This window comes from Magallana gigas, chromosome 8 (assembly GCF_963853765.1).
Source record: "Magallana gigas chromosome 8, xbMagGiga1.1, whole genome shotgun sequence".
In the NCBI taxonomy this organism is placed as follows: domain Eukaryota; kingdom Metazoa; phylum Mollusca; class Bivalvia; order Ostreida; family Ostreidae; genus Magallana; species Magallana gigas.
This window is the reverse complement of record NC_088860.1, coordinates 6,130,689-6,154,654: the sequence shown is the minus strand read 5'-3', so window position 1 is coordinate 6,154,654 and position 23,966 is coordinate 6,130,689. Positions and strand designations below refer to the sequence as shown.

At 33.1% G+C, this 23,966-nt stretch overlaps 1 protein-coding gene across 1 annotated transcript in view; it reads right to left on the bottom strand.

Moving 5' to 3' along the window:
- LOC105338646 (uncharacterized) overlaps positions 1–23,966 on the bottom strand; it is a 25,628-nt gene extending 1,662 nt beyond the window's left edge. The window contains exons 1-7 of the mRNA XM_011443852.4: positions 23,846–23,966; positions 3,587–3,898; positions 3,197–3,334; positions 2,646–2,735; positions 2,122–2,211; positions 1,626–1,828; positions 618–885 (exon numbers count right to left, since the gene is read on the bottom strand). Of these exons, the coding sequence (XP_011442154.3) occupies positions 618–885; positions 1,626–1,828; positions 2,122–2,211; positions 2,646–2,735; positions 3,197–3,334; positions 3,587–3,898; positions 23,846–23,891 (1,147 nt within the window). The 5' untranslated portion in view covers positions 23,892–23,966. The remainder of the gene's footprint in view (positions 1–617; positions 886–1,625; positions 1,829–2,121; positions 2,212–2,645; positions 2,736–3,196; positions 3,335–3,586; positions 3,899–23,845) is intronic.

Sequence of the window (23,966 nt, the reverse complement as noted above, 5' to 3'; positions counted from 1 at the left end):
AATAAATATATATGTTATATCAAATGTTTCTACATAATGTTTGTTGAAAGTTTATTGCATTATATAAATAGTGCCTGTTTGGTAGGGTAACTGTTGAAATCGACACCCCGAGAAAACCATTGTCAACCGACGCGTAGCGGAGGTTGACAATGGTTTTCGAGGGGTGTCGATTTCAACTGTTATCCTCCCAAACAGGCACTATTTATTTTATTATACTGAATGTCAATTTTAAAGAAAATTTAAATGCTTTTCTATAGGAATTACTTGAATTCTACTGCGAACCGTACGCGCATCATTTACGCGGATGTAACAATTCGTTATGTTACCCGTTGCTAAGTGTGTTGCTACCGCTGTGGGTAATAGAACGGATTATCAACTGCGTCTAAACCAATCAGATTTTAGTATTTAACATGAAAGTATAATAATATACTTTATATTACTTATTTCAGTTTTAAATATTTCTTTTTAAATACTAGTACTTGTTTAATTGTTATGACATTTGTCTTTTTTCGAATATTTATTTTAAAACATTGTTGTTATCATTTGATTATTCGTCACGAAAGCTGTTTAGATTATTGTCATGTTGAAAGTGTTAGAAATCAAACCCCCTCCCATACCATCAATAGTGGCTTGCAGGAACCGAATGTCAATATTCGGTAAGTTGGAACAGTCTGTTGTTCCGTCCAGCAAGTGGTCAGACCAGGCCCCGCCTATCATTGTGTGACACCCCATTCCAGAAGAAGGCTTCCAGAAGAAGATTTGATTAATGTTATCATAGGCATAGAAGAGGGACCCATATTTCCCGGTGACCCCGCCCCCGTCCGTCATGGCTGTCCCTGAGACCGGGAACGTCAGACCGTAGTGATTTGGGTCTCTGGAGGATGCCTGTAAAAGATGGGAAAAAACTACTTCATATTCACACAAGATTTGGAGAATTAATCAATAGGCTCTGTTCCCTATTTCTATCAATGAAAATTTAAGGGAAAAAACAATTTTAGACGGTACACTGTATTGATCTCCTTTAGAAGATCGAAAGCTCTGTATGAAAATATAGAAGTTACTCAAATTTGTATTTCATGGGTAATTTATGGACTACCTAGCCTTCTTAATGACATCCGATCCTCAGCAATGTTCGGTAACTCTAAATTATCCGGAATTTTTTCATGCGTACCATAAATCTGCCTTTTACAAAGACAAATTAAATTGTAGTGCTAGTTTTTACACTCAACTATTTAGAACTGCTTGGCTTACTGGCTCCAAGGAGACTACTAGATTGAGGTAAAGGAGTTCGATGCATCGGAACAACCGGGGTTTTTTTCTCTTATTAAATCTCAACTTGCATTATTCATTCTATTTTATCTATTGTGGCCAAAATTGCAATTATTTCGTAAAATGCAATGATACCATCATTTTTGGTTCGATTTTATTTTATTTATAAAGTTTGAAGGATAAATAACATTTCTATGATGAAAAAATACTCTGAGACTGAGGATCGGAGAACCTTATTCTTAAAACACAAGGAAAAAAAAAACTATAAGACTGCATTTGTATCTGCATTGGAAAGCGAAAAAATTGATGATCAAACGTACATTTCCTTATAACCGTATATGTCAATATTCCCTTACGTGAACCATCATGATGATGGAGCTGTTATGGACATCGTAAGTCAATGTCTTTGTGACAGGATCTGTTGAGCCGGAATAGGAACTGGTCAGAAGATTGGGGTCGTATTCTAGGCCCTGGAACGACCACGTGTAAACCCTGACACTTCCATTAATGTACTCCAGATCACCAGCACTTCCCCAGTTAATACCATTAAACATCTTTCCTAAAGAAATATAGAACAGCAATTTTAGAATGATGGACAGATATGTTTAGATCATGAAGTGTGATTCTAAGTAACATTAAAGTATTCAGAGTTTTGTAAAGAAAATGTCATTAACTAATCAAAAGTGTCCACCTATCTATTTATAGATATGGATAAATACGTCTCTCGTTTACACATTTATCGAAGAGAAATCTATGAAAAACAGTGGAAAGAAACAGCATAGTTTATCATTACCTTGAGAAAATGCATTTGAACATTAATTTACATGTAAACATGAAAGAATCAAAACGCACCATCTTTCGGGGTTCTGACGTATGCGTTAAACACATCAAACACGTACTGTACTCCACCCACGTTCGAACCCTCCGTCAAAGAAACTGTCCCTGCAAGAGTTACTATCCATTTCAAAGTAGGACAAAGGGGACTTAATAGAACAATTTTTATGGCTTATTGGCCACCATATTTTGTTGCTGTGAAAACTCATTTTGCTAAGCATGACAAATATTATGTGCTATAAGTCTAATACTAATATATCATTGTAGATTCATAACAGTTTGTTGGAGACCAGTTTTCGTGGAAATCGTTGTTAAGTCGTTCCACGTGTTATTAGAGGGAAAGCATGACCAAAAATCATCAGTTAATCTTTTCAATCTGTCCACAAATTTACGTACAAGTGTACACTCGAAATTTTGATACTTTTAAATCCATGCAAATTACATGTAGATGCCAAATATGAATCTGTTTATCGATTAGGTAAGTTTGTTTTGTAATGATAAATTGGTGTTATAATGATAATTTTATTGGATCTGGTGTTTACCTTGGGCATCCATGATCCATCCGTCGTCGAAAAATGCCTTTACAAGAACTAGATCAGGAGCCGATCCAATAGGAATCTGATAGTAATTGTCTAAATACACAAAAGAGAAAAACAATATTTTATCTCTCTTTAATTGAGTGAGTGATCCACCGGGTAAAAGAATAGATTATAGCATACAAGTATTGCAAGATGGCAGAATTTACAATAGTTCATCTGGACCTACTCTTTTCACATTTAATTCTAGATCATAAATCGCAAATTAAGATCAAAAGTAGGTTGGGTCAGAATTTAGAATTGAAAATGATTTTATGTGGTAACCATGCTAAGGTCTATGGTTTTGCATTCATTTATTTGTTGACGGAATGTATATTATTATTTATTCAAAAAATCAACATTGGGCAATACAGCCCATCAGTTTACGATAATTCACTTATTACAATATAATATAAATGAATGAAGAACGATATTATACAACCCTCTAAAAGAGCACCGGAGATAAAGATTCGACGGTATTTAAAACAAGCAGGTCTTGCCATTTGATTGGTACATACTTCCTGCATTACTCAGAGGGTATGCAGATGAAATAGTTGCTGGTTTGACAAACGTGCATGTTTTCCAAGCGCGAACCATGACTTCACCAGATACTATCACCCCAGAGGTCGAGGAGGGACCGGAAAATCCGGAATCGCCTGTAAATGTGGAATAAATAGAGGTCAATCTGTGGACGGTGTAGAGAAATACCTGGGTAAAAGAGAGTCTTAAGAACGTAAAATCACAATTTCACGGATCGATCGATCGATCGAGAGAGAGAGAGAGAGAGAGAGAGAGAGAGAGAGAGAGAGAGAGATGTACTAGCATACAAATGTCAATCTGTAGACTAAGTCTCAATGTAAAGAATTTTAGAGAGAGACAGACGAACGGACAGACAGACAAATGTATACCAAAGTATGCCACGCCCCCAGAACAAGGTGAACAGGAGGATGGTCCAGGGGCCATTATTTTGACAGAATTTGTGTTGTACAGGTAAATCACTCCCCCGAAAGGTTTTGAAGGATCGTCACTGGTCTGTCCCGAGCCAGTGGCCGAGAAAGTGACCGTTCCGTGAACAGGGTGAGTCACACGGACAAAGACGTCCAACTTCATCGGCATTTCTCCGAAACCGTGGGTGATGGTGACCTCAGGATTGGAGTAGGCTGTAATGGATGTCCAGGAACTCACAAAATCAGGGGGACTTAATCCGTTCGTTGTCATCGCTGCAAATAATAAATATACTGTTAATTGTATTTTAGCATGGATATTTAAATATCTGCAGTGAAATCTTCATTTATGTAATAATTAAACGACAGGAAAAGGAAATGATTTTTTTCAATGATAAATATACTCTTGGGGGTATATAAATTTAACTGTCAAAACCACTGATGGAAAAGCATAACAGGATGATGAATAAAATAAGTCAATTGTAAAATTCTTATGGGAAAAAAACCAATTTATATCGGAATTATTGATGAGTAATGTAAAAGTGACTTAGGCACTGCAATCAACATACACCACATTCTATTTCAAACTAGCTATGCGTTTTGTCTCTCTGGGAATGTTTATGAAATTGCCGTGCGATTTTAATTTCAGTTACATTTAGATAAGAAATCATTTCAATACATATTTGATACCACTTTTTTCCGAGAAATACCCTGCATATCTACTAGAAGGTTGAAAATTGAGCAGTGTAGGTTTTAGATAGAGCGATAGAATCTGTCCGTCGTACGCTGATTGAATAATAGACTAACACTGCTTTTTCATAACATTAGTAAGTCTTTATATATAACTTTGATAAGTCCTAACGATGTAACGGTTTTTCAATATAAAGTTGATATTTCACACACGCATTACAAACAATCATATGCATATGTAGCTCTTCCTTGGGGGTACAAAGTGCATTTTCAACAACAATTAATTTGAGATTCTCGAAAAAAAAAAATACGGGAATCATAAGATCCATGGTAGACGCACTGTCTCAAAGTTAGATAAACGCGTAATTTTACGTACTTGTAATTAGATTAAGTATGAGCAGCTATTGTTATGAATAAAACTGGACATTAACAATGTCCTTAAAACTCGCACATTACAACTAGACTTTACATTACTCCAACTTTAGTATCAAACTGGTACACTTCTCTTATGTCTCAGTCTAAACTAAACCTCAAAATACAAATCTTAGGTTTGACACATATGTCAAATCAAACGTTTCAATATTCGGTCTTTTCCAATTAATTGTATACTAATTACAATTTTTTTACCATAATTATATAAACTGTCTTTTCAGAAATCTAACATTTTCCATTTTGGTTGTATGTTTTTTTATTATTTGTATTTTAACATTGCTTATTCATGTTTTGTTATGTATGGTAAATTACATTCAGCATCTTTTTGTATTCTTTACTTTCCTATTTGTATTTTATATTTCTTAATTTTTTGTACATTACACCATTCGATTTACTAGTATATAAATAGTGCCTGTTTGGGAGGGAAACTGTTGAAATTGACACCCCGAGACAACCATTGTCAACCGACGCGAAGCGGAGGTTGACAATGGTTTTCGAGGGGTGTCAATTTCAACTGTTATCCTCCCAAACAGGCACTATTTATTTTATTATACTGAATGTGTTATTTTAAAGAAAATTTTACTGCTTTTATATAGAAATGAAGTGAATTCTACGGCGAACCGTACGCGCATAATTTACGCGCATGTAACAATTCGTTGTGTTACCCGTTGCAAAGTTTGTTGCTAACGCTGAGGGTAATAGAACGGATTACCAACTGCGTCTAAACCAATCATATTTCAGTATTTAACATAAAAGTATAATAATATACAATGTTTCCCTTTGAACTGTGTGTGAAGCGTATCAGGGTCACTTTGTAAATATTTTTTTTCTCGAGAAGTCAACACTACTCTTAGCCTACATTGATATTGACTTTGTTTAATTAAACAATTATAGTTTGTTAACTAAAAGTTTTTATAAATTGTGGCCCGGAAACTTAATTTTCGACATCAATGACGAGAATTTTTGAGAATACATTTTCAACATAATTCAATTAGCGTTTCAATTTCTTTCTTAGTTAAAAAAACAGCTCAGTATGCGGTAAAGGTAAAAGGTATGATTTATTTCGATACTTATTTAATTATGGGAGAACTGTGAAAACTCATTTAAAACTCAATAAAAACAATGCAAATATTCGTTCGATATTGTGGAATCAAAAGAAATTGTGCGTTCATAGGCTCCCTTTTAGAATAACAATATACCGGAATCTATTCTGGTAAAAAAAATGCATGTGCAACTTTGATAAATGGTGCCAAACTGTCATTGCTATATTTATATGTAATATGTATGAAATTGCACGGAAACATTGGAACGTCGGTCAAAGTTTTAAGTATGGTGATGCGATGACTCAAGCTAATTTTAGTCAGATCAATAATCGAATCGATATTATCGATAAACATTTTATTAAGGTTGGTAAACTCAAAACATATGCCGACTTGAATTAATTAGTCTAACAACTTGTTACATGTTTAGTATAGATGTGTCTCTTACAGTTTGGTTAGATGAATTGTATGCATATATCTTTTTGGAGAAGACACTTTCTACTTCTTTGGACGATCCTAAATAGGTTGTTTCCCAGAAGTTTGAAAAAGAGGCAGAGAGTGGGCGATGAAGATACGTATTTATTGAAAGAGCGCAATCAAGTAAGTGACGCGCATTGCCAGACTCTCGCCTGTCGTAAAAATTTAGATTTTCAAAAACTGACCAAAGACATTAGGCCTAGTGAAAATTGCATATGTTTAGAAAAATGTAACTAAAAAGACTATGATATTACACTAAGAAAAAACTACACTTTTGCTAAATGGGCTTAATTTAACTTGAGTAAATAAGAGTCTATGTATGACACCTGGTGTTTGGACAGTAAGTTGCTTCACACATATTGGATAACAAAGAAAATCAATTTGTGATCGCATCAAAGAAGACATACAATTGACTTAGGATAAATTAACAATTCCAAATGTCACAATAGATAGAATTTGCTTAGTACATGTGTCTTGGCTATAAAAAGAACAGATTAGGAATCTCACTTTTTCAAAACCATTGATATTTTTTTAGAAATGAAAAGAATGAAAAAAAAAAACAGAATGAAAAACATAAGATCTTATATTAACAATTTCCCACAGCTTTTCTAAAGTAGAGATTTAGAGTTATGAAATTGGTGTCATCACTTTTGAAAGCAATTTATACTTTTTACCTTAAATGTCATAATATAAGTCAAAGAACTCTTAAAAATTAATGCACCCTTTTGGAATCTAAAATTTTAGCTTATGTGTTCTTTTGTACTTAAATTCAATAATTCCATAGTGGTTTAACGCATGTTACAATGTAAAAATAATATAATTGAAGTATAATCATCCACTTTTCATATTGTTTATCTTACAATCTCTGTTATCCCCAAAATTTCATTCACTGACCAAATACATTATCACAGGATAAAATTCTGGATTCCTACATCATGGGCTATAAAAGGTTAACAATGCCCCTCCCCCTTTGCATTCATAACGTCATAAGTTACTATCATTAGCTTTGTTTTAAAAAATGCAAATTGATTAACTTCTAACAAGTATTGACTTAAATTGGTGGTTATTTGATTAATGCATTGAAAATTATTTGACAAACAATACATAAGTTAATTTTATTTGTCGTTGTATAAACAACCATAACTAAATTTTGAACAATTGTTTTATTCATTTTTTCAATAGGGTTAAAAAAGTACGTGTTTGATAGTAAAGTGGTAATGCTAACATTATCTCATTTTGTCTATATTTATTATCTAGAATTATTCAATAAAATTCTTAATGCCGGTAAAATACTATGCATTTATATCTTATACATTTCTTAACCCAGTAGATGATAAATCAGCAAGAAATATTTGTAACTTCATAGGTCTTGCATTTATCATAGGAAAATCTATGTACCAATTATATTTGTATATTGTATGTGTGACTTGCGCCACATGCGTTTTTTGTCAACAAATTAAATTGTATAGAATATTTTAGAATAAACATTAAAGGCCATTCCTGCATTGCGTTTTTTCTCGAAGACATACCCAGTTTATGGACAAACACTGTGTGCAAAGATTCCATGTCTTTTTCTTAAACCAGAAACGTCACAACCTTGTAATCGATTTCTTGTTTTGAATACCGGTGTATCATTTTAGAGCTTTAATTTTTGGGCACAGTGATTCTGACTTATAATTAGATTTTCGGTTTGAAAATGTGGAACTGCCTCTTTGCACGGGCACGTGACACTAGAAATTATACCATGTACAGGCATTGGGATCGTAGGCTAGATTATCTTGGTCGGAGAACCAATAAACCCTTATTGTAATCGTAAATAAATCCCAGGTTAAAACATCGTTGTGCTCAAAGAAATGAGAACAACAAGCAGTAAAGTCGTACAGAAGTGGTTGTACATCCTTGTAATCCTTATAAGATCGCACGGCGGTCGTACGATAATCATAAACTTGCTCCTCGAGAGATAGTGAGGATTTTTTTCATCCAAAAACTATATTTGATTATAGCAAAGCATATAAGGGGTTTAATCGTGGGAAAATCGTAGCAGAATGTTAAGGGATTGATCGTTGTATAATCGTGTTAATGTGAAAGAAGGATAATTGTAATACAGTCGTGACTGGGTGAAAAAGGCACAGGTACCTGACGTTGTATTTTTTCTCATAATAAAATATATACCAGCGGAAAAAAGAAACTGTGCATTATTTAATATATGAAAAAACATTTAAAAATTACAATGAACACATTTCATTGTTTGTAATACTGTTAACACATGTATTCGTAACAACATCTCATAACACATTAATGTCAACGTCGAATAACGTCAATTTCAGCACACCCGAAAGTCACTGTTATTTGAAATTGAATTTACAAAATTAATAACACGTGTGACCACCATTTGCGTTCACGCATGCTTGACAGCGACGCCTCATTGATGCCACTAAAGTGTTCAGAAATGCTTGAGGGAGGTTGTTCCAGATGTTGGTTAGAGCCTGGCCTAAATCAGCCAATGTCACTGGCTGATTTGGTAAACGGCGTAAATGTCTTTCCATTTCATCCCAGACGTGCTCGATCGGCGACAAATGGGGGGAAACAGCTGGCCAAGGCAAGACATCGACATTCTGTTGAACAAACAAGTCCCTGACTACACGTGCAACGTGTGGCCTTGCGTTGTCTTGCTGCAGAGTGATGTGATTTTGATGTCTCTGTATGAAGGGTATCACATGACGCGTACGCCGGTGAGATTTCCATTGACAATTTGTAGAGGGGTCCTTCCACGTGCTGATATTCCACCCCACACCATAACGCTACCTCCACCAAATTGCCGACGTTGCACAACACAAGCGTCCTGGTAACGCTCCCCAACGCGACGATACACCCTACAACGGCCGTCACTGCTATCCAAATGAAATCTGGATTCATCAGTGAACAGAATATTGGCCAAGTCCTGTACTCTGAATCGCAGATGTCGTGTGCACCACGTTAGTCTGGCGATACGATGACGTTGAAGCAGTACTGGGCGCACCGCTGGACGTCTTGGTCTGATGTTTTGCTCGCGCAGACGATTACGCACAGTTCTTGGATTAATTGGTCGAAGCCCTGGAATGCTACGGGCAGTCAAACTTGCTGTCTGGAAACGTTTTCTCAGATGCACAAGTCTAATGTGGTTGTCCTGTTGACGTGACGTCACACGAGGTCGCCCAGAGCGCGGTCGATCCTGAGTGTTACCAGATTGTTGAAAACGTCTCCATAATGACTGGATGGTGTTCCGATGAACTCCAAAGTGTCTTGCTACAGTATCTTGTACCATTCCAAGCATCCCAACAGCACGATTACGTTGGTTTTTGTTGAGTCGTGGCATGACATAGGGGTAAATTTGTTGAAACTAAAGTGATTTCCTTAACAAAAAAAGTTTATTAAACAAATCCTTCACAGTTCTTATTCCAAACAGTATTGGCCCGTAAAACTCGTGCGTACAAATTTTATAAATACAAACAATAGATATAGAAAAATTATACTAAATTTTACAATGCACAGATTCTTTTTTCCGCTAGTATAAATACCTCCTACCTTAAGCTAATAATATATATCAAATTACTCTTGTAAACTAGTATTTGTAAACATTCATTTTCAATTTGTAATTGCCATTTGATATTTCTCTTCTATTTAAACAAAACTTCATATTCTGTCAGTGTATCGTTGTATGGTGTTTAGACGGGAGCAGTTTCTCTTCAAAACGGAAGTCTTGTAAATTATTCAACATGACACTTCAAACAAACAATGCTTCATACTATTGTAATTGTTTGTCTTCTCGTTGTATAAACACCCTTAAATACATTTTAGGTTCGCGTTTTGTTAGTGATAGATAATGTAACGGGATGGGAGAAATAATGACGGACCAGACCGGGATTCGAACCCAGGCCCCGAATCCCGGCCCCCTGAATCTCTAGCCAGGTGCTCTTTTTTTTTTTATCTTTTATTGATATTCAACATAATACACACTGTACATATCAATTCTTAAAAACAGCAATGTCTAATAAACAAATGAATTTATATAAAAGGACAAGTATTGAAAAATAAATATCAACACACCCTCCGTTTCTTTAACTAGAGGATTTCTGTTCAAAAATAATTTGGAGAAAATATTTCTTCTGTTTTCCTTGATACACAATTGGTAATGATTATATGAAATAAATTGTTTTAACATGTATTTACAAAATTTAGTAACATCCATCTTCTGTTGACTTTTGATAAACATTTGTCGTCGTTTGTATATACTTAATCTACATATTGATAAAAAGAAATTAACAAAAAATGTATTTACATTTTTTATACCCGTTGACAATGATGAGAAAAACATCTCATTAAATCTTAAAGTATTGAAAATATTTACATCTACATCTTTGAATAATGTTTCTAAATGATACACAACAAATTTGTTTATAAATTCATGTAGTTCATTACAGCCAATAAATAAATGTATAATATCTTCATTTTGTAATGAGCAAATTGGACAACAATTTGATTCTGTTTTGCCGATTTTAAATAATTTTTCATATGTAAATATTGCATTGTGATACATCTTAAAATCTAATTCAATAATTTCAGGTGGTTTATAAGACTCCAATAATGTACCCCATCTTTTGAAAAATACATCAGAATCATCAATATTAAATTTTTCTTTCCAAAAACTATTTGATACAGGATGTTGAAACAATTTGTGTAGCAATAATTTGTAAAATATTTTAACAGTACATGTACTAAACACTATAGATTGATTTTCATATTTTACACAAAAGTCTGCAAGAAAAGCCATGTTGTGAAACTCCTTTTCTTTTACATATTCTGTCCATTCCCTCGGAATGCTTTCTAAAAGAGTTCTGTAATTTTCCTTGATAGCCAATACATTTACATCAGGGTCATACTCTTGAATAATATCAACAATATAAGAACTTGGTAAAAAACCTGGTATAACTTCATATGCTATATGTTTTACATGTGTAACGCCTGCCTTAATAAAAACATTCCACTTTAACATTTTACCTTTGTTTGTTACTTTTGGATTACAAAAAAGACAAAAATTATACACGTCACTTTCTTTTTGGTTAAATATCACATAATCTTCTATTGCATACCATGCGCTAAACATTTCTTTGTAAAACTGAGGTAATGTAGGTAAGTCTTGACTAAACAATCTCAGTAAAAATATTTCTGAATTTGCGCCTAAAGAACATATCTTTGACAGGTGATATTTTAAAATGTGTTTCCACAAAAAATCTTTCGATGTACAAAAATATTTAGCTAGAAATTTAAGTCTAAATGATAACATTTTGAGATAAATATCATTCAACATTAAACCTCCATTATGTTTATCACCAACAATAGTTTTGTAAGACACCAAATGTGCACCATAATTCCACAAAAATTGAATACATTCTTTTTGTATTGAATCTCTTGCCCATTTAGGCATTGATAAAACAGATAACGAATACCACAACTTTGACATCAACATAGTATTTATAACAACTGCCCTTCCTTGAATTGTTAAATCTCTTTGTCTCCACAAATTAAGTATTTGTTTAATTTTTTTCACTTTGTCATTCCAATTTAAAACTTCACATTCTTTCTTGTTTCTACCAAAAAATATACCAAGTATTTTCATAATACTTGTTTCAGAAATATCATAAGTTTTTTCAACTTTATCTTTTAAACAACCTGAACCTATACACATTATTTCAGATTTTTGAGTATTAATTTTTGCACCTGATGCGTTTCCATATAACTCAAAAACTTGTAAAACTTCTGTTATAGAATCTGTATCTGATATTGTCATAGTTGTATCATCAGCGTGTTGAAACATTAAAGCCACCTTGTCAGACATTGGTATAGGTATTCCTTTTATATTTATGTTACTTCTCATTGCATGATACAAAGGTTCTGCTGATAAAACATATAATAAGGCAGATATTGGACAACCCTGTCTGACCGAATTTTTAACTGGAAAATAATTGGTTAAAAAACCATTACATTTGACACTACTAAAAATGTCATGATAAAATATCTTTATCCACCTTTTAAAATAAGGTCCAAAACCAAATGTATCTAAAACAACAAATAAATACTCATGACTTACTCTATCAAAGGCTTTTTCTTGGTCTATTTTAACAATGTAGCCTTCCAAATTATCCATTTCTACTAAATCAATAATGTCTCTAACACTAACAATAGTATCTGCAATATCTTTTCCTAGTATACAACATGTTTGAGCATCTGATATAATATTTGGTAAAACAAATTTTAATCGATTTGCCATAACTCTAGCAATGATCTTATAATCAACATTAAGTAAGCTAATAGGTCTATAATTTTTCAAACATCTCTTGTCTCCCTTTTTCTTGTACAATAAAGTAATAACACCCATTTTCATGCTGTGTGATAACGATTCTTTTGTTTCTATTTCTTTATACAATTTAAACAAAATATCACTTAAATATGGCAAAAACATTTTATAAAATTCAACTGTTAATCCATCTGAGCCTGGACTTTTGTTATTGGACATTTCTTTAACTGCTATTATAATTTCTTCATTGTTAATACAGTTTTCACTCAAAATCATTCTCATCTAATCTTTTATCAACAAATGATAAAAAATGCTCCTTACTTTCTTCTTTAATACTGACAGATGAGTATAATTTTGAGAAAAACTTATATTGAATATCTAGTAACGCTTCTGTATCATTTTTAATTACACCATCATCAACTAATTCTTTAATTGAATTTGATTTTTGTCTAACTTTTTCCAAATTCAAAAAATATTTGGTACATTTATCTGACTCATTGGCCCATTGAGCCTTTGACCTTAACATTGCACCTCTACATTTTTCTAATTCAAACTCTGACAGTTCACATTTCAACGCCTCATATTTTTCAATATCAATTTTTTCTCCATTTGCAATATTCTCAGATAACTTTTTTATTTTGTTTTGTATAGTAAAATATTCTTTGTTACGTTCTTTCGCCCTTCTTTTACTATAACTCTGAGAATACTTCTTAATTTTGTATTTCAAATTATCCCACCAAACTAGTAGTGATGTATTATATAATATGCAAGCTTTTTCTCTTTCTATCAGTTCTACAATTTTTCCTTTGTATATATCATCATAAAGTAGTAAATTATTTAGAATCCATATTCCAGGACCTCTTTCAACATCATCATTATTGAAATAAAGCACAACCATTGAATGGTCACTCAAAGTAGTTTCTACATAATAAATATTTCTAACATACTTATTCAAATCCTTAGATGTCAAAATATAGTCTATTCTACTTTGAACTAGTCTATTTTCAATCACCATTTTTCTAGAAAAAACTTTTTCTTTTTTATTTCTATTTCTCCATATATCATCAACACTATGTTTATTCATAAATTCAAACAGTGCATTATAACCTTTGTCATACGTATGGACAGTTTTTCCACAACGATCTATTTCACTAAGCGTGTTATTAAAATCTCCTAATATCATAAGACTGTTAGACATTGGGATTGTTTCTGAAATATTCTTAAAAAATGATGATCTATCTGCAACTTTGTTTGGTGCATATACATTTATTATATCAAATGTTTCATCATTATCTTTATATTTTATGTGTAAAAATCTACCATCAAAACCATTGACAAATTCAACATTTTCTTTTAAATCATTTCTTATCAAAAAAGCTACACCTCTTGCCGAACTATCATAATTATTGTAAATAATATCACCATTCCATAAATGTTTATACATATCAATAAATTCATCTTTCCAATGTGTCTCTTGTAAACCAATTATATCATATTTCTTTTCAACAAATAAACTAAATATCATTTTCATTTTGTCAACATTACATAACCCATTACAGTTCCATGAAGTAACTAACATTACAGATATGAGTAATAAAGTTACAATAATTTTATTCATTTTATCTATTCTTTTTGGCCTTTCCTTTCTTCACTTTCTTCTTTCTCTTTGTTTTTCCTTTGATAATGATTTCGTCGTCCTGTTCTGAGGACTCGGAACTTTCTGATTGTTCTCGTACGACCTCGTTTCCTTCCGCGTTATTTTGATCCCGATGGCTATCGGCACTATCAACGGGTTCACTGATTTTTCCACTATTTTCTTTCACATGTGAATCAATTTCGGGTTCAACTTTCTTTTGTTCATCGTGCGTTTTCCCGATATCATCTTCGGTTGGATTTTCCGCTGTTTCGTTTACTTCCATTTCTGGTTCTGATTCCCTCTCTTGTGCCTCGTCAAGCTGTGCGCCGTTCTCCTTATTCACCTCTTCAACAGGGCTGTCATCTCCTGAATCGTGTTCACTAGACCCGCACGAACACTCGTCTCCCCATTGAAGACAATCGTAACACTTTTTCACCGAACATGTTCTAGCGTAGTGTCCTTGTTGTTTACATCTAAAGCAGACGAATTTAGGGCAGGCCCTAAACAGATGATCTTGCGAATAACATAACGAACACACTTTAATTTGCCCATTGTGGATAACCCTGTAGTATTCTTTTCTGAATTTGATTGTGTACGGTAATGACTGCATATTTGGTGGTAATTTTACTCGTACGTATCTCGTTCCATCGGCGATGTTTGTTCCAGGGTAATATCGCCGTTTGATTGGAGATAATATTTCAATGTTCATTGACAGAAGTGTATCTTCAATTTCATGATCTTCAATGTATGCTGGGAGATGTAGAAAACTGACCATTATTGAGTTTTGAACAATTTCTCTACATTCATATGTTTTGTCTCCTATTTTTATTCCTTCTAAAAGATACTGAAGAGGGGCCCTACCGTCTAAGGTGATTTCATATAGATTTCCTGATCTTGGGACACACGCGAACATAGATCCAACTCCACAATTTTCGTGTACAAACTTGATGATATTATCAGGTTTAATCTGCCCATTATCTAATACATCAACAGTTACTGTGTTTTCACGGCGGTAGTTTCTATTTACCTTGTTTGGGTTGTTTTGTGATCCGCCCTCATGGCCGCCACTCGACGTGGCAGGCATCCTGCCCTTTGTTGACACAAAGTCAACACTACTTGCAAATACAGTTCAACAATTCACTTATGTACAATATTATATATACAGTTATTCAACTTGGCTCCTTTTTAGAAGCTTTACTACTTACATAAGTACACAAACCAACTAACTATCGTCTCCACGAAAACTATCCGTGCACTCTCGGCTGACAGTAAACCGGAAGTCCCCTCTAGCCAGGTGCTCTACCAACTGAGCTATCTGGTGCCGGTATTCGAACCGGTCTGACCGTCACAGTCGTCCTTTAAACAGTGTATGTTTTTACCCAAACATGGACTGTCATTTCTGAAATGACACTGTCCTAGTGACCTTCTAGTTTTTTATGAACCAAAAATTAAAGTACCGTAGTTTCAATTTGCATACTTCATGTCGAAAATTCCCCTTCTCCTATATGGGGAGAAAACTAAATTAGGACAATTTATTTGTTACAGAGCTTCAAGTTTGAACTTTCACAAACTATACAATTGTTTGACAATGTTATTACTTAAAAATTGCTAATCTACACACTGAAGATTTACAACTATGATTTTTGTCTTCAATAGTTTTCGAACCAATTAATTCAAACACCACATGATCCGTGTTTTGCAAGCCATGTTGTCAATTGGTGTGTCATGCTGTTTATTGGTGTGCCATGTTGTCTACTGGTGTGTCATTAGTGTGCCATGTTGTCTATTGGTGTGTCATGTTGTCTACTGGTGTGTCATATTGACTATTAGTGTGTCATGTTGTCTATTGGTGTGTCATGTTGTCTATTAGTGTGTCATATTGTCTATTTGTTTGTTATGTTGTCTATTGGTGTGTCATGTTGTCTATTGGCGTGTCATATATTGTCAATTGGTGTGTCATTTTGTGTCTTGGTGTGTCATGTTGTCTATTTGATGAGTCTTATGTCTACTGGTGTGTTATGTCGTCTTTTGGTGTGTCAAGTTGTCTATTGGCGAGTCATAATCTCTATTGGTGTGCCATGTTATCTAATGGGGTATTATGTTGTCCATTGGTGTGTCATGTTGTCTATTGGTGTGTCATGTTGTATTTTGGTGTGGTGTTGTCTATTGGCTTATCATGTTGTTTATTGATGTACCACGTTGTCTATTGGTGTGTCATACTCTATGTTGGTGTTTTATGTTGTCTTTTTGTGTGTTATATGTTCTATTGGTGTGTCATGTTGTCTTTAGGTGTGTAATGTTGTTTATTGGTGTGTCATGTTGTTTATTAATGTGCCATGTTGTCTATTGGTGTGTCATATTGTTTATTGGTGTATCAAGTTGTTAATTGGTGTACCATCATTTCTATTAGTGTGTTGTGCCATTTTGTCTATTGATGTGCCATGTTGTCTATTGATGTGCCATGTTGTCTATTGGTGTGCCATGTTGTCTATTGGTGTGTCCTATTGTCTATTGGTTTGCCATCATTTTAATAATGTGTTGTGCCATTTTGTCTTTTGGTGTGTCACGTTGTCTATTGGTGTGTCATGTTGTCTAGTGGTCTGTCACGTAGTCTATTGGTGTGCCATGTTGTCTATTGATGTGTCACGTTTTTCTATTGGTGTGTCATATTGTCTATTGGTGTGTCACGTTTTCTATTGGTGTGTCATATTGTCTATTGGTGTGTCATGTTGTCTATTGGTGTGCCATGTTGTCTATTGATGTGTCACGTTTTCTATTGGTGTGTCATGTTGTCTATTGGTGTGCCATGTTGTCTATTGGTGTGTCATGTTGTCTATTGGTGTGCCATGTTGTCTATTGATGTGTCACGTTTTTCTATTGGTGTGTCATATTGTCTATTGGTGTGTCACGTTTTCTATTGGTGTGTCATGTTGTCTATTGGTGTGCCATGTTGTCTATTGGTGTGTCATGTTGTCTATTAGTGTGCCATGTTGTTTATTGGTGTGTCATATTGTCTATTGGTTTGCCATCATTTTTTTAATGTGTTGTGCCATTTTGTCTATTGGTGTGTCACGTTGTCTATTGGTGTGTCATGTTGTCTATTGGTGTGCCATGTTGTTTATTTGTGTGTTGTATGACTGTTTCAGTGAACAGATTAAGCGAGGAAAATCTCATCTTGGAAATACATTGTTGAATTTGGTATCGATTTTCCAAGTATTACTATAGCCAACATATACCACTTTACGTTTGTTTTGATCATTCGCAGTATTTTTTTTTTTCAATGCGCACACCTCATAAAGAATGCAAATGAAAGTGAACTTTTTAATTAATTTTTTGTACCAGGTTCAATATTGACCTCATATATCCTTTGTAGATGTAGAATATCAGCATTGTTTTTATTGAAACCAATATCTTCATCCTCTAGTATATAATTAAATAAAACTGGTATTTGAAATTAAGATTCCTTTTTAATATCGATAAATAATTTAAAGTAATCGATGCCAAATTTCTTAACCACCAATTAAATGAAACTGGTAATTATCAACCATCATTGGTCTTGTTTACTTACATTGATTTTACAAAGAAAATATCATCAAGTACAAACGTATCTCCTACCGCTGATTGAAAATATGAAACCAAACATTGAAAACATTTATTAAACATATGTCAACAATAATTTTGTTAAACAATAAAACATTTAGACACGGGACATACCTTTAATGTTTCCTAGTTATTAAAAAATTAATAAAAATGGAACATAATGATACACTTTTGTGTTTGGAATTTCAGTCGATAAGAAATCATGTAGATTATATATCTAAGATCAGAATGAAAGCACTCCATATAAGCGAAACAATGAAGTAAGGAAATCGGTATTCTTTGATTTTACACATTCGAATTCTTTGATGAATTTGCAGTGGAAGATCAGGTAGTATAGAGGTACATGCACTGTGGAGTTTAATGAAGTAAACACGAGGTTTTTCAAATGGGGAGAGAGACATTTTTTTGGTTACATTAAATGTTCGTCACGTCCAAATTTTGTTCTGATACTAATGATTCCACAGTACATGTGCATAAACGGATGTGTCTGCTGCCATGTCCCATCTCCTTATTGAAATTAGATAAAGTTATTTTCTCTCTCATTTCACTCCTCCAAAAATAAATATCTTCTTGACTAATTTATTGAAAAATAAAATAATTTTTTTTTTAGGATCGGTGCGTTCGTTACAAATCCCATTTAACATGTATTCAACGTACAAATAGACGAAAACACAAAAAGAACAATTTAACAGCAGTTAATCTCAAAAAATATATTTGGGGTCAGGGCGGGTAGGGAAAGCCAAAGACACAACATGTAGTGTTTGTAACGAACGTCACATTAATCGAATACTCCCTGGTAAATCTATTTATACTGAGCGCGAAAGCGCTCGTGCATGAAATAATACGGAAACTATCGGAAATTAACGAAGTTAAAAACGTAAAGAAATAAATTTAACAATTACTCTTTGAGTATTATACTATTGGGATAGCCTTTACGAGGGGCCGATGGTCGTAGATATTTTTTAGACTGTATTCGTTTCCTTTAAAAGAAGAGCTGGAAGAGAAATCTCGTAATAAACATATAGAAAAATACCCAAATTTAAAAGGTAAATATATGTATTTTTTAAGACGGGGTCACGTGACCCCGTGACCCCGTCTATTAGTTTACTGTCAGCCGAAGTCTCAAACCGGAAGGCACGCGTAGAACACATTAATTGAGTCTGCGCGTAAGAAAATAGTGCAGAAAGTTTTCATGCATTTCAGTAAATATGTATTATAAAAACATGCATTAGATCTTTTTAAGTCCTCTGTGTATAAACCAAATTTTATTTAGAAAATAAACTAATAGTTTTATTGATCAAAATATTCTTGCTCGGGTTCAAATGTGGAATGAGTTACGTAACTGAATGCACAACGCCGTTGACGATTCAGTTGGTGTACAAGCTCATTAATCAATAGAAGAGGTTGAAGGTTGAATCGAAAGTAAAGTTCCCAAACGCAATGTGCCATTTTTGAAAAGTCGTGAATTTTATTTTGACAATCTTTCACCTGAATACTACCGAACTTCATGCGCAAGCCCAGGTTAAAATCAGGACAGATTATACAAAGATGTCTTACATATTAAATAGGTGTTTCATTGGCTTCCAGTCTACTTGCGGTATGACTGCTGTTCGTCTCTGAAGGAATTTTGTACATAGAAAATAAAAACAAGTCTGAATTTGCCTTCTCGTTCGTTGGCTCTTTAATTAATTAAACTGGATTTAAATTTTGAACAATGGACTGTAAGCAAAATCTATATACATGTAGATTATACATTTTGGGTGACCAATACATCAAATAATATAAACAATCTTATCGATTGAAGAACCAAGTTAAATGTTAATGTTCATGTTGTCCGGTTTAGTTGGAATCAGGCTTGGGGTGAATTACATTGTAAAGTAATGCATTACATCACCATTTTTCATGAATTAGGGCATTAAATTACCATTACCATTACTTCATTTTCTTGAAGTAAAGCATTACATTACCATAACATGAGTAAAGTAATACATTACCATTACCATTACTTTGTGAAAAGTCAATAAGTTTTAAAAAAGTAATTTATAAGCTAAATAAAGAGTTTTTGTAGATGTTTCATAAATAAAACATGTTTAAACATATTGACAGGTTCAATATTAGGTTCAAATTTAATGAGCTATAGAAGATTTCTGTTGCACTTGTATTGCTCAAAGTAAGGTTGGTCCCGTAACATTTACACGCTAATTGTGGAGTTGCCAATCTCTGTTGTCTCTGATTTTCGGAGAATGATTTTTAATGAACGGAGCGGTTGTATCGTAATTCGTGTAGGTGATGTTCGAGTTTACACAAAAAAGTAGAAAGTGGCGAACGGATTTATTTTTACCTTTTAATTTTGCATGAATCGCTGCAAGAAAATGGTGTCAGATAAGTCGGTCTAAAAAATCAAAATGGCGACCGTGACAAACTTTTTCATTGTTAGAGTACTTGGAATCTGATTGTAAAAAGAAATATTTATAGCGTCAGGTGCCTGTGTTTGTTATCGGTATACAAATATTAACTTTGTTTGTTAATTCAGCAGTTTGAGAGTTTTCGAGGTTTTCATAAACCTTGTATAACGGATACCGTCCGACTTGTGGATATTTTCTTGGATCACAAAATTGAATAAATCTAATGATTTAAATTATCTTCCTTGATATAGTTGTTTTGATTTTCCCGATTAGTAGTAATTTTTTAATTTTTTCCTTGGGGTCTTATTTTACAGAAAATACCGTTGTGTCAATTTTCTACAATTATGAAGGCCGGGATTGAGTAAAATTTAGGCAAAGTACAAAGTATCAGACAATTGCAAAAAAGCCGAATTAACATAGATTGAAGTAACTAATTCAAACTCATAATTTTTGGAAGCATATTCGAGGAAATCAAGTACAATTACAAATTCAAACTTTCAAGACCCCGTCTTTCAGTACTCTCAGTACTTTGATCTTTACTAAATCATGGTTCACAGGTAAACCAATCAAATTTTAAAATTGTAGGAAGACCATCTAGCCTTTCTAAATATAAGTAACAGGTACATCTGCTGCAATTTTCTAATACCGTAAGTTTATTAATATTCGTTCAATGTCAATTTTCGTGGATTTCGTTGTTAATATTATCCTTGAAAACTTTTACTTACATTTTGTATTGATTGGATCATTGGCCAAGAATTTACGAAGTCACTTTGTCGAGTGTGTGTGCCTAGTATTTCCTCTGACCTTCCAAATATCCCATTGGTGTATTTTGGTTCTATTTGGTTATATGTAGGAATTGGTCACCAACAACAGTGCATAATATAAATTATCTACCAGTTTTATCTTTTTAAGATCAATAAAATGAGTTCTTTGCCGTTTCATACGTGATTCTACAGTTTCTTGCTTTGCGAAATATGGTACCGAAATACCGAGAAGCGTAAAACCAATTATATAAATCAATACATTACAATGTTCATTTACAGTCAAATAGAGTTAATTTTCTGTTATGAATAAAGGATGAGTTCATATTGCTTGCTAAAGAAAATCATTTTATGCATTACCGGTGTTGATAGGTCATTCCTAGTGCATAAAGAAATATGCAAAATACTTTGAAATTGTCTTATCTTAAAAAAGCCTCTTTGATTAATTCCTAGTGCATGAAAAAATATGCAAAATACTTTGAAATTGTCTAATCTTAAAAAAACCTCTTTGATAAAACATAAATTGGATATTCTCTGTCAGAAAGGAGCTCTAGCCCGTAATCAATAGCCTTAAGATTAGCGAATCTGCCCTTTAAAGCAACTTTTACATGTTTAATTCCCGGTTTTTCTAAATTGACAATGAAGTTAACACATTTCAGTTCGCGTTTATAGAAGAAATTGCAATGTTTATCTTCAGATTGAATTTTGAGTGGTCGCTGGAAAGTGTTTGCTTTCCTTGTTTGTAAAATAATAGGGTTAAAAAATTCTAAAGTTGATTAACTTCAATATACATAAACAAAATATGCAGTTTTGGTACACACATTCTATTTTGAGGCAATCATGTTTATGGACAATTTTTAATTTTATCGTATCAAGGTAGGAACCTTATACCGGTAATTTAGTTATTCATGAAAACTATAATTACAGACATGTACATATAGCTCTTTCGTCTTTCGATCAGATCTTCATGCATTGCTACAATTCTGCAGCTAAATTTCAATTTCCCGACTTTTTACTCAACATTAATTTTACTGTTTTTTGTCGCTAAATAAAGTTAGGAATTCAATAAACAGGAACTTTGATTTGATCATTTTTTAAATGTCTACGATGTGTGGTGTCCAAATTAACAGATGTAGTTGAAATTTAGATTCAATTAATGCAGAATGTCTGTGTTGCAAATGCTGTGAAGAAGACATGAAAAAGAGAGCATCAGGAATTGAGAGGCGAGGTGTGCAATGAAGTCTTAAACTCGGACACGGTCAAAAAATCTTTACTATTATCAAAAAATAAATCAATACTGTATGAAAACTATTGTGAAAAGTCCAAAATGGAAAATTTTCAAAAATGTCGATCATTTGGCTGAAACTTTTATTATATCAGCGTTATTTTTTTCAGCGCCCTATCACTCTTAATTTGGAGTAGTGCAGTATATTTTGCAATCATTAATAAATGCTGTCTTTAAACGCAAGTACCACTTTAGCATTTTACCCATTTATTGTCTATATAATAAATTATTTTTAACACATAAATGTTACGGATAACGTATATTTTAATTAAAAACACAATACATGTACTGTACTAAAGAATTTTTTAACGTTGCACCAACTGCAGCATTAAGAAAAAGACTGTCGAAAGTCGCGCGCACTCGCATTATACTCCGCCTTTGGCTGTGAACCAAAATATAGGTTTTCGCCTTAAAGACGGACTTTTAAGACATGTATTTGGTTGTCTTAAGATTATGACAGATCTTACGATGATCATAAGAGATGACAGTTTTGTGAAACAACTATGGTGATATCTTATGACAAATTTTAGTCTTAAGATGGATCTCAGTCATATTTAGATACTTTTGTGAAACGGGCCCTTGATTGAAAAAAAAAATTTTGTTTTCAAATTACGATTTAAGAATAAATCCAAATTCGATCAAATAAAATAGAAACTTTATAGCCTATTTTCACTTATACAAAGTGATACCAAAGAACTAAGCGACAAACTTTTGAATTTCTTTGAAAAAATAAAACTCATTATCGTTTCCCAAGAATGCTTTTAACTGAAAATTTCCTGGTTTGACATATAACAGTTATTCTTATTGAAAATGTATTTACTGTACGTGTACCATTCACCAAAACGTGTGGCGATATTGTGATACTGGTCAATGACAAGTTCGCTACCAGCTTAAGCAGCTTTCTGATGACTACCCATCCTCAGTATATAACCCCTTACATTAAACTGACCAAACACCTTAAGCACCCGTTGTCACTGTGTCCCCGTGACCTGCTTATTGTTTAGGCTTGTAACTTAATTGTAAAATTCAAATGATCTACTAACTGACTTAATTGTACAATTCAAAACTCAAATTGTATAAAATCAAATACTTTTACCTGTTGTTTAATTTTAATTTTTGAAGGAGGCATTGTATCCTAGATAACAATATTGTTACATTTCACCAATCTAAACTTTTGTGTAACAATCTATTTATTACTATAAATAAGATTCAATTGATAATGTTAAAGTTCCAATGTAATAATAATACTACGTTCAAAACTATGATTATCATGTTAGTTGTCTAATCGTGCAAATCTTTTATTTTATTATGATTTGATTCTGTTTATCAATTTTGGTGGGGTTTTTTTTTTTATAATTTTTCTTTGGCTAGATAGCATTTTCAAAATGAATTGTAAAAAATACAATTTCATATTTACCAATAAATAAAAAACTTCAGTTGTCATTTAAAGGAATGCTATATAGTGGCAAAGGAAAGTAAAATCATATCATGGAAATCCTATTTACAATAATTATGTACAATATTTAATTTTTACATTTTTAAGTGAATAGCTAAAATACTCACAGATCGTCCATATGGTAAAAACAAGGCCCTGTATTATTCCAACCATTTTTCAAAGAGTGCGATCGTAGCAAGTCTCGAAGTTACAGCATGTATGAAATCGATCGCAATTATTTTTCAAGGT